The sequence below is a fragment of the Protopterus annectens genome, chromosome 1.part1 (assembly GCF_019279795.1).
Source record: "Protopterus annectens isolate FY-2018-M chromosome 1.part1, PAN1.0, whole genome shotgun sequence".
NCBI classification, from domain to species: Eukaryota; Metazoa; Chordata; order Ceratodontiformes; family Protopteridae; genus Protopterus; species Protopterus annectens.
Genome location: NC_056726.1, coordinates 1,239,693,507 through 1,239,705,742, shown reverse-complemented (window position 1 = coordinate 1,239,705,742; position 12,236 = coordinate 1,239,693,507). Strand labels below are relative to the sequence as shown.

General features: G+C 37.5%; 1 protein-coding gene across 1 annotated transcript in view; it reads right to left on the bottom strand.

The window, feature by feature from the left end:
- The window catches only part of LOC122809597 (zinc finger protein 30-like), a 107,010-nt gene that overhangs the window by 61,659 nt on the left and 33,115 nt on the right, over positions 1–12,236 (bottom strand). The window contains exon 3 of the mRNA XM_044081209.1: positions 2,428–2,556. Within this exon, the coding sequence (XP_043937144.1) occupies positions 2,428–2,556 (129 nt within the window). The remainder of the gene's footprint in view (positions 1–2,427; positions 2,557–12,236) is intronic.

Genomic DNA, 12,236 nt, shown 5'->3' with positions numbered 1-12,236 from the left:
TCAGTCTAATGCGCCCTGACCGACGTCAGCCTTATAATCTGGTATTCGGGCCGACTGGACAGCGGACTACCCAATAGTAAGGACTGCAGCAATGTGGAACGAAGAACATCCATGCATGTTAATGAAATTTGTGCAAGTTTCTGAGTTACAGGATAACCAGTCAGTGTTAAAATCATCCGTTATGATGGTTTCTTGATAAATCATTAAGGAAGTCCAGTGCATAATATCCTCTATTACAGTAAGGTTGTTGCCAGGAAGAATATAAATTCCTATAACGGTTAAGTATTTGTTGGAGTTTATTTTGAGTTTATTGAATATTATTTCTGTGTTGTTGGATTTTGGGATGCTCAGGTCTAGAAGTTCTAAGTTGAGATTATTTTTATATAAAATGGCTATTCCTCCACAGCGTTTGTTTTTTCTGTCAAGTCTGTGTATATTATAACCTGGGGGTAGAATTTCATTATTGTTTATTTCTGGTTTTATCCAGGTTTCAGATAGTATTGTGATGTCAAGGGAGTATTGTAAGAGACTGGAGTGGAACTCACGTGTCTCATTTGCTATGCTCCTGAGATTCATGTTGAGGAGTAGTAGGTTAGATCCTTTAGGAGCAGTTTTTACTGTAGCATGGGGGTGAAATGTAGGAAAGTTATAGGGGTTTTGTTCAGTTTTGGGGCCAGGATTTAGGTGAATGCCACAGCTAAGTCTGAGATGAGATACTATACGTAAAGAACGAGTCTAACAATTTTGTCAGTAGTTTGTTATACTTAAGGATATTTTGGGATGTGGAAGATAGGCTTACATATCTAAATGTGAACTGCTCTATATAGGTAGTAACATAGGGACCTGTGTTATCTCAAAGTTTATGGGTTTTGTGTAGTGTGGGTAAGGGACAGAATTGGTAGATGAGGTGAAGGTGGTGAGTAGCTGTCTATGACAAGATGTTAGGTGAGCAGCTAGAGTAAGGAGTATAAGTGGAATTATGTATGTGAAGGACATTTTGAGGTAATTTGGGATGGTTGCAAGCTTTCATCAGTTTAGAAGGGGTGAGGGATAATTGTTGAGGTAAGTGGATTGGAGGTACAGAGTTTATGACAGTAGTGTTGTGAGGTGAGAGTTGAAGGGTTGGAGAAATGTAGTAGAAGGTTTCTTAGTTGGAGGAAGGAGGAGTTATTTAGGTGGTATGCAAATGTAGTGATATTAGATAATGTTTTGAGTGGGTGGGGATATGTGAATGTGGTTTGTGACTGGATATTTAATAAGTGGTGGGTGTGGGGTTGTACCTACAGAACTGGTGGCTAGTTTCTTTTCTCAGTATGAAAATAATGTTTTCTAGTCCATATTTAAATATTTTAAAAATTCCGTACAATTTAGAATATCTGAATTATTCGTTATAAAGAAAAGCACTGTTTTGCTAACATTTGCAATACTTTTTTCATGTACAAAAACAGCTTGAGGAAAGACATTTATGGACTGGTGCTTGAATTGTGTGGGTTTCCTCTTAAAGTGTCAGGTACCAAGATTGTTCATCTTCCAAATAATACTATTAATAGTAAATGAGCTATAGTTAAATATTGGGGAGGTCAACCTGAAACTTGTTTTGTTTTATATGTCTCAGGCACATTTAATCTATGACTGCCCAAAAATGTGCTCAGTGTGTTGAACCGAGTCACTCTGCAAAAATTTGTGAAATATTGTGTGTGAAGTGTGGTCAGGGTTGTCACTACTGGTTTAACTGTAATAGTATGAATGATTTACCAGACCCTGTTAAACCTACCATAGCTTTACCATCTGAGACTAATAATATTTTACATAGTGCTGTAAGCATGACGCTGAATGCGTGTGTACTGATAATAAAGAGTGCAGTAAGGTTTTAGAACTTAAATGCACGATAAAGAGGAAGATGTACTAAGAAGACTGCCCTTAAAGCTTCATTGTTACCACTGATATGAAGCTACAATATTTTATGATTAAAATGATCAAAGTCTGGCTTGTACAGAAATAAGGTAAATTTGGTAATGCAAATGTCATTTTCAAAATGTACAAACTACCTTGCAAGAACCTGCAAGTAAGAATGTGTGTGTGTGTGTTTACTTTTTTTCAATAAATGGTTAACAAATAAGCAAAACTGATTGATCAAATTTAAAACCAGAAGTACAAAACACAGAAAATGAGCCGTGCGCAATGTTTATACTGCTTGTTGACAACAAAGCAAGAAAATATTTTGGATCTGTCCATTGAATGGTATAAGGAATACTGCACTTTGACAAAAGTACAGAAAGTTTGAGAGCTAACATGACACATATCTCATAACGTGCAACATATGACTGGTATGTGGGTTGATGTTATGTGATAGAAATATGTAGGATCTCAAGAATCTAATTCAAATAATTTAGTATTAAACCTTACACAAGCATTTTTGTAACTTACAGCTAAGAGTATTGTGACTGAGTTGTAAATGTTCAGTTTCTTCCTCCTGGTTTACATCTTCAGGAATGACTTCCTCTTCCTCCTCCCTCTGTATCAGTGACAGCAGATGTGCCAGTGGAACATGGTACCCTGTGCAATTACATATAAACATAAGCATACAGTTGGGAATGCAAATCAATATATATTTTAATACAATATACATCACCCTATCAAAGCATTATATCTTCCTAGGTATTTTGCATTTTTAACACTGGTTGACATGATGAAAAGTCTGCATCCAAACACAATTACCCAATACAATAAAACAAACTGTAGCTAAAAATACAAAAGTTAGAGACTAAAACATTATAATTGTATCAGAAATTTGACAATTAAACAGATCAAATAGAACAGTTACACTGCTGGACCAGATAAGATATAGGAAGGAGATAACAGTGCAGAATGTCATATTATAAACAGCAAACTTGGACTCCTAACAAGTTGTGTATTTTATGCTGCTGACCAAAAGTAATAAAGGCAGATATACCATATTGTACAAATGGGCACTGCTCATACATGTAACAAAGTATTTGATGTCTCTACCAGGATAAACGCCAGCACTAATAACAAGTTTTGTAATTTATGCTGCAGAACCAAGAGTAATAAACGCAGACATACCATATTGTACAAATGGGCACTGTTCACACATGTAACAAAGTATTTAATGTCTCTACCAGGATAAATGCCAGAACTCAAAAGCAGAAAATTAGAAGGAAAACCAGTGCCTGAGTAATAAAAGCTATCTAGAAAAATATTTATCCATCCGTGAACACACTTAAAATATATCTCGGTTAAGAGAAAAACAGAACCATGAATTATGTGAAACGACCTTTTAAGCTGCTAAACGAAAATAAATAAAAACATATTCTTGGTGGTAAAAATCTGTTTATTCGTTGGTGCAAGGCAGATGAGCACTTGGCAGATAAGTGCTTGATGTACCCCATCACTTCCTAAACCTAAAATCCCCTCTCTTCATCCTCCCATCCACAATCACCCCATAAACCTAAAACCCCCTAACCCTAAAATCCTGATCACTGCCTAAACCTAAAATCTACTTACCCTAAAGTCCACACTACACTCCCCGTTCCCCTCCCTAAACCTAACAACACCCTTACCACTACCTTTCCCCACTTACCTGGTCTGCCTGCACTTCCTTCAGTTTGTCTCGTAGGATACAAGCAGATGGTGTGTCATCTGCCTGGATGAACTCACATTCGAGTACGAGCACTAGCAGCTGCTCATACAAGGTAACAGCTTTACGAGACCCTGGTTGCAGATTAGTAGAATTCAAGCAGCTGGGGCTCAAGCTGCTGTAGAACAACCAAAAGTGACCACTTTCCAATTATAACAGTAATAGAGTTTACTCCAGAGAAGGTATGTGACAGGAGGGACATTAGAAGCATGATATTTAAAAAGAAAACAAAAGGCATAGCCTAGAAGGAATGTCAGTTTCAATACGATCTCATGTCCTATTTAATTTTGTATCCTGTAAATTTTTAATCAATGATGGGATTCTACTGAGTAGGTTTTTATGGTCACCACACTAAACAGTTCTAACATTAATTTCATCACACATGGTAAGCTTCTGATCATATGTTTATCAGAATTAATTCCCAAGAGTATATCTGTTTATGTCTACTTCCTCAGCATTATTTGACTTTTCACAAACTGGAGAGATGCACATATTTTATCATTAAACATTTCTTTTATTTGTACTGAAGATCAGCTATTCTTATTAAGGTATCTGTTTTCACTGCCACTCATGGTAGCAATCCTCTGTTGATATAAACTAGAGGATAGGCCCACCTTTCACTCTGCAAAAGTTCATTATCTGGTTTACTCTGGTACAAAAAACATGCATAATTTTAAAAGAACAAACCATCCTAGTCAATATACCAGGTCACTTGAAAAGCTGACAACTGTATGAACAATTTACATTTTGATGACCTAATTTATTTTCTAACCTGGTTATATTCCAGAATAATTTTGTTAATATTCTTTGTATGGCCTTCCATCTACATAGTCTGTTATGTATGTGTGATATAGAAAAAAGACCTGGAGACATATTTTCATTTCCCCTCTTTATCTTGTAAACTTCAGAGATAACTGTGGCTCCCTGTATGGTCACTTTAGGAGTCGGCTGCAACTTGTGAGAGAAAGAGAGTCAGAAAAAAAAACAGTGCAACTTTTAATAAAGCAATCCATAGTTAAATCTTCTGAAAAGGTTTTAAACTCGTCTAGAGTAACTTTGGCCCATTTCAACTTGCACAGTCCTTGTAAAAAATACTTAAAAATTACTTTATATCTAATTGTCTAGTTTTATTCAGAAATTACTTTTGGGCAGAAGGACAGAAATAAGTCTATTTTTATTTTATTTTATTTATATTTGTTTACTGGAGTAATGCACTCATCAACACTGACCAATTTCAGGCTCAGACCAGGTGAAATAACATTTCACAAACAAAAAAAAGTAGTTCAGACTAATTACATAAAAAAAAAAACTAAATATGTACATTTAATGGACAAGCACAATGAACTGTACATTCAAGCAGACTGTAATGTGCAATATATACTAGTTTCTAATGTGGGTCAATCTTCAGACAGAGGAGAAGAGACTTGGAAAGGAGGTAGGTTAGGTGATATGTCTTGTGTAGAAGCAGGGGCACTTGGCTTGGACGAAGAAATGCTTTTTCAGTTGCATTCTGAATTTGGAATAAGTGCTGATTTCCTTAATGGCAATGGGAGAGCTTGCCAAAGAGTATGTGCCTAAGAGGAGAAAGCATGCACAGTGCTATGGAGTTTTGCTCTAGGGGTAATGAGAGTTGGTGTGGCTTGGGAATAGTATCTCAGGTTGTATGGGGAGTTTTTTTGATGAAGACTAACTGCAAGTTGAGTAACTGAGTAGAGTTTGAGTAGTTTGTAGAGTATGGATCCTAAAATAGGTTAAATCTTTGTTTTATGTGTAGCCGTACAGCTTTTTCTAGGGTGATACACTGATGCTCACAGAGAGGCGAGTTTGTAATGAATCAGCAGATGTTGTTAAAGATATCTGGAATGTGGCAATATTTTTCCTGGAGGCAGTAGCAAAAATTTGGGAGCCCATATTCAAGTTGAACAAGGAGAACACCTTTCCAATGGCTGCTCTGGCTGGTTGGAATAGAAAAGTGTAGATCTTTAGCCCAGAAGATAAGGGAGTTTATTTTGGTTCTCACTTTGTCTATGTGAAAATGGAAATTTAGTGATTAATCAAGCCATTTTAAGCTCAGCCAGTTTCCCTTTTTGTGCTCAAAATAACCTATCCCATTTAATTATAGACTTGCCTTACCCATCCCATGGTCGATAACTATATACTATGTCTAATGAATACAACTGAGATCATACGATAGAAAATCTGAGGGGATCCATGCATGGGATAAAGGATTTAAGAGCTGCCTATGGCCATTAGTAGTACAGAGGGCAGTCCTGGGGTAAATTTTCTGTTTCTCAACCTTAGATCTAAGTTCTGCTTAAAAATGGATAGGGATGAACTTTGTTTTATGTGCATGGGGAGTCTGTTCCAAAACAGCGGAATCCTCTGTGAAATATACCTGTCTCTCTAAACCGTTCTGTTGATTTTAGACAAGAGATTTATATCCCTAGACTGAGTATTTCTGATGGCATTTGGATTGCTGATATGCAGTAAATACATAAGTAATAGGTTGTTGGATGCCTTGTAAGTCAGTCACAGGTCACCTCTTAGCAGTCTGTAGGATACTGAGTATAGTGACAGGCCGCTGAGTCGGTCCATGTAGAACATGCTGTTTAGGCCTTGTATCCTTTTAGTAAGGTATCTTTGTGGGCATTCCAGTTGTATGTGCCTGGACAGACACATGCCAAAGCGGATATTACATTCAAAAACAGGGACAATGACATCCCTAAATCAAGAAACAATTCCTTGTTTATAAGCTGGGCAATATGGAAGGACTTTCTTACAATAGTTGGCACATGTTACTCAAACGTTAGGTCACTGTCCACATAAGTTCCTAAATCCTTAACAACTGGGTCAACTCTTAGGAATGTTTTGTCAACATGGTAGTTTCTGTTGTAGATGACTTCCTAAAGGATACAATAATGTGTTTTTTGGCATTTAATTTCAGACCATGACTTTGACATCCTGCAGGATGCCCAAGTCATTTGGAGATTCAGTGACTGTCATCTGCAAACTTAGTCATCCAGAGCCCTTTGGTACTTGCTTTTACTTCAGAAAAGTAGATGCCAAGCAGAAGAGGTCCCACCAGAGAACCCTGGGCAACTCCACTGGTGACTGGCCTCTTTATAGTGGTAACTTCTCCTATTTTGATTACCTACATCCTATCTATGAGTCAGCTGGTAATCAAGTGGGTGACATAAGTGTTTATTCCCAGTTTATTTATCTTTTCTTCTATGTCTAACTCGGGAATTGTGTCAAAATCTTTGGCCAGGTTGCAGTATGCTGCATGTAGGCATGTAATGTTTTGCCTTCATCCATTGCTTTGGTGAATTTTCAAAAAATTCACCAAGTTGACTAAACATTCAACCACAAATTTGTCCCAGGGTTCCACCCGTGTCCCTTACCGACAGGTGCTGACTGAAGTTTCTTTTTGGCGATAAATTCTTGGCTAGGCTTGTAAGGGTCCCAGGGCCTTAGCCTAGTAACTTCCTATGACCTGCCCTTGACGAATCCATACTGAGATGGGTCTAGTGTTTGGAGGTTCCCTATGTCCTCATTGATTAATATCATTACAATTCTTTCCATAGCTTTGCTTAGGAGGCTGGTCAAACTTATGGCTCTGTAATTGCCTGGTCTGTAGAAACTCCTCCCTTATCCATGGGAATGACTGTAGCTATTCTCCATTTTCTTGGTACGAAACTGTAGGGAGGCTGAGATTGAACAGTATTGTTAGGGGTGTGGCTAAATTGTGCTTTATGCCATTTAAGATGCATCCAGGTATTGTCAGGACCCATTGAGGCATTAGTTTTTGCTTTTGATAGTACTTTTATGACTTGGTCTTATGTGACAGCTGAAGTCAAGCCAGTTTCAGGTATATCATGAGGAACAAATGGAGGGGAGAGGGGGAGTAAAATTACAGCTACATTTGTCAGCCAGTAGGTTAGTTATATCTTCAGTCTCAGTGCAGGTAACATCATTTACAACCAGTTCAGCACACTGTTGCATTGTGCTTTTGAGATTACGAACATAACTAAAAAATACCTTGTGATTGTCTTTGGTTTGGATAGCTATTTTAGCTTCAAACTTGGCTTTGGATGTTATTACACTACTGAGTTGTTTATTTCAGTGACAAAGGCTCTAACATTCTGGGAAGTATTTTTCTTACTTTTAGTCAAACTTCTTTTCCTTTTATTACAAAGATTGTTGATCTTATGGTTCTACCATGTGGGTTTGTTTCTGAGGTTTGCCCTGCACTTTTTTTCTGTAGAGTACAGCTGCATCTATGCAGCTGTTTACATGATGGTAGAGTGTGGTGCTGTACATTTCTGTGTATTCAGTGGAGTTAACTAGGTTTGGTGAGGATTTAAAGCTTGCCAATGTACCACTTAGAAGAACTTCTAAAGGCAGCTTGGGAGGAAAGAATCTCTGGTTTCAGTTTTATTTTGAAAGAGACTGTTTTATGGTCAGACTTAACAAGTGATGAAGATATGCAAGGGATGGTGCAAGATACTCCCACAGGAGTAAAAACAAGATCTTTACTTATAAGGTGGAGGTTATCTCTATGAAATAGTTGTCTAGGTCAAAGTCAGTTAAAGAGTTAGGTGTTTGGTGAATTGTCTGTGAAGTCCCAAAAAGCACAGTTTTGGTCTTAGTGGGGCTAAAAAGTAGTTTATGGTTTATGAGTCGTTAGTGGAGCTCATGTAAGTCTGGCTGGAGTTGGCACCAAATATTGGTATGACAGTGATCTGATCAGTAAATGATCATGTCATCAGCATAGAGGATAAGTGGGAGATGGGGGAGTTCACAAGGAAGTTTGTTAATGAATATGAAGAACAGGAAGAGGGCAAGAATGGAACCTTGTAGTACACCTTTGGTAACGGGTGCAGATTCTGATTGGGAGGATCGCATTTTAATTCTGAAGTGTCCGTCACTGAGAAAGTTTTTAAACCAGGGAAAGGGATATGGACTGATACCTATTTCAATTTGTTTGTTTTGGAGACAATAGTGGTCAATGAGATCAAATGACTTTGCCAGGTCAATAAATAGGATATCCTAAGGAAGTCACTATCAGAGTTTAGCAGGATGCTGTCAGTTAGAGACCAAAGTGCTATCATAATACTTCATCCAAACCAGAATCCATGTTGTATGCAGAAGAGCAGCTAGTATTGCTTGATACAGACAGAGAGTTGGGTGTAGACTATCTTTTCAAGAAGGTTGCCTAGAATTTTGAGGATGTATATTGGACGGAAGTGAGGAGTGTCTTTTGGGTTGGATCGCTTTGGAAGGGGTTTAATTAGAGCAGTTTTCTAAATATGTGGCATGATGTTTTGTGTGAGAGGAAGACACAGTTTCTTTCTGCAGTGATTTTTAAACCAGAAGTTTATGTTGGCAGATCCTGGAAAGGTGTCAGTAGAAACATTTTCAGGTTTAGTAGAGACTTCTTTGGGATATATGCATTTGAAGTGAACACGGGAGATGAATGGCAGTGGGGTGGGCAATGCATGATCTGTGGGAGGTGTAGAGTTTATTCTTTAAGGAAATTTTCTGGAAACAGTTTTGTTGCATCACACTCAATGTCATTTGTACACAGGGTACCATAAGGAGGTCTTCTTTCTGCAAGTATGTTAACCTCTTTCCAAAAGTGTTTGGGGGAATGTAAGATGGTAATTTGTTTCTTTGTTTGGAAATTTCTTTTGTGCCTTCTGATGGTCTTCTTGGCTGTTACACAAGACTACAAAAGGGAGGAGTGACTGTCAGTTGTGAGGGTCTGTTTACATTTTTGCCATGCTTCATCTCTTTGAGGTAAAAGATGTTTGAGTTCACTGGATAGCTATTCACCTTTGGTGGGTTTATAAAGTCTGTGGATAAGTGGAAAGAATTTGTCTTGCAGCTGGAGTAAAAAGTTGGTTAGACTTACATTTACTGTATTAGGGTCACAAAAGGAGAGTATATGGTTGCAGTTGTGGACTGTGAGAAAGGTTCTGAGTTTGAATATATTTGTGCCAATTTGGTTTCTGAAAGCTTTTAATATTGCAGTTTTTTTACAGGATGGTTGACAACTGTAAAGGTGATTTGGCAGTGGTTGCTTAATGGTGATGGTAGAATGTTTATATAGGATATGGAATTTGGTATGTTCATAATTATTAGGTCAAGTGCGGTGTGTATGGAGGACTTTAACTTAAGCTTTGATTATTCTTTTATGAGCTGAAGGAGACCTAGGTCTGCTAGGAAAGTACTCATGTTAGATGAAAGAGAGCCAAAATAATTAAGATTGAAGTCACATGGAATGATTATGTTATTATTTTTGAGACCAATATTAAGGATGTTAGTAATGAATTATTTGAATTTATTTAAGGAAGTAGGGGGGTTGTAGATATAGGCTGTAGTGATCAGCAGTGGTTTGCCTTTGTGAGATGGAAATTTTAGGAGAATCCCATTTGTACTGGAGTCTGAGCAGAGTGAAAGGTGGGCCTATCCTCTGGTTTCCCTGGGCAATAACTTTTGGGTTTAGGTTATTTCTGTACATAATTAGAGAGTCTCCACCTGATCATCTGCCTGGTTTGGCATCACTGACATATTTGGAGGAGGTTAGAAAGTATTAGAATTTGGGGGAATCTTTTTTTGTCCTGCTTCATTCATCGCTATACTACCAAGATTGATTCTTGACATTTGTACTGTGAGAAAACTGTTTTGTGAAAAGAATGTATGGTTGAAATCATTAAAAAACTTCTTCAACTCTGTAATTATATAGAATGATTACACTGTTCTGTGGCACCGCTTACATGATTTCTCTCTCTCTCTCATATGAGTTTACATTCTTTCTTATCAAATGTACGAATGGTAAATATTTATGCATGTCTTAATTCTTTGTATATATAACCTCAATTGCCAATCACCTTTCAATTACTTGAGCTTACTGGGCTGGCCTGAAAATAGTGGGTCAATGGTCTACTTCAGAGAACATATTTAAATAAATAAAATAAAAACAAATCTGTTCCTTCAATCATTCACATTTGATGACCATGCATTTCCAACTTAGTACTTCCTGTTTACAGTGATATCCTGGGAGAAAAACCTCAGGAAAATTTATTAGACAGACATATGCATAATAAACATTAAACAAAGTTAGTTTTTAAACAGTTAATGACTCTGCATAGGGGTGTTGCTTATTTATAACATGCAGACAAAACTTATTTGCATTTCTTACTTTCTGGAATGCAAATGTGAACTAGATCCACTCACTTTCTGTAACCAGCCCCATTTAAATATTCTAACTCTAAAACTCCACCCCTAATCCTAGCACTCCAACTCTAACACCACGGCCCTATTTCTAACCCTAAAATGCTGTCCCTAATGCTAAAACCCAGTGACTAACCTTAAAAGTCTAACCTGAACCCAAAATATTTACTTCAAAACACAGCACATTCAAGCATTTATCTACAATGTGCACTTCCAACTTTACCTGATAAGTGGCACACTGTTCACTTCTTTGACATATCTCATGCCTACAATACTTCTGCACACACAGTAGTTGCATGCAATTAGTAGCCATCTCCCTGAATAGAATAAAGCAGATCCTGGAAATAAATAAATGAATCTATGAGCATGCCCAATTCAATGTACAATGTGCATTATATAAATAAAAAAAAAATAATTAGAAGGAGAATATAGGAGATTAGATAAAGAGATGGGCCAAACAGTTCAATCACACAAGGTAAAATTAAAGATTACTACAGAAATACAAACATACTGGTAATTCAGATAATAAACACTGGAAAGAAGAATTAATTAATGTCAGTAATTAGCTATGAAATCATTAGGTTCTGTTTTATTTTCAGATAAAACAGCTATAGACATCATAACGGGAGTAAGATTGAAAATTCTTATTTTCTTCAGGTCCTCTTCTGTTACCATAATGGCCCGGCACCTCACAGCCCCATATTCACGCAGGGTCTACCAGCCAATCTCCATAATCCCCCAGATTTATTCTGGTTTGTGCTGTGGCCAGTCGTGGATCCTAAGGACATCCTAGGGGCTCAACTGTCTAAGCATTCATCTGAGATTTTTTTTATGTACACCCTACCCACTGCCCCCCCCCCCGCCTCGAAGTGACATGGTTGTGTCTGAAGGTGGGTGTGCAATGGGGACATTTAGGTGAATCACAACCAATATCAAAGTCATGCTCGTTATAAAATATGAAAAACTATATTCAGTGCCTCTGACTGGACAGGTCCTAATCACAACCATCAAAATCCACTAGCAAGCATCACATCCTTTAAATGTCCATGTCTTTGATTAGATCTAAACACAAACTTTCAAATTCACATCAAGAAAACTTGAACTACAAAATCAATAAAACTCTTCTGAGTACAGATTTCTCACTTCTTATGTAAATCAGACAGGAAAGACATTGGAAAGAGAATCCTCGTGGCTCAGGTAAAGTAAAGCCTCCCAGTAATAGCCTCTACATAAAAAAACACTTTTTTCCATACTTCAAAAAATTCCCAACGAGATCCGTCACTTCACTGCCCTAGCTCTGAGAATTGAACATCACTGCTCAGTTCTCAAAATAGCATACTGG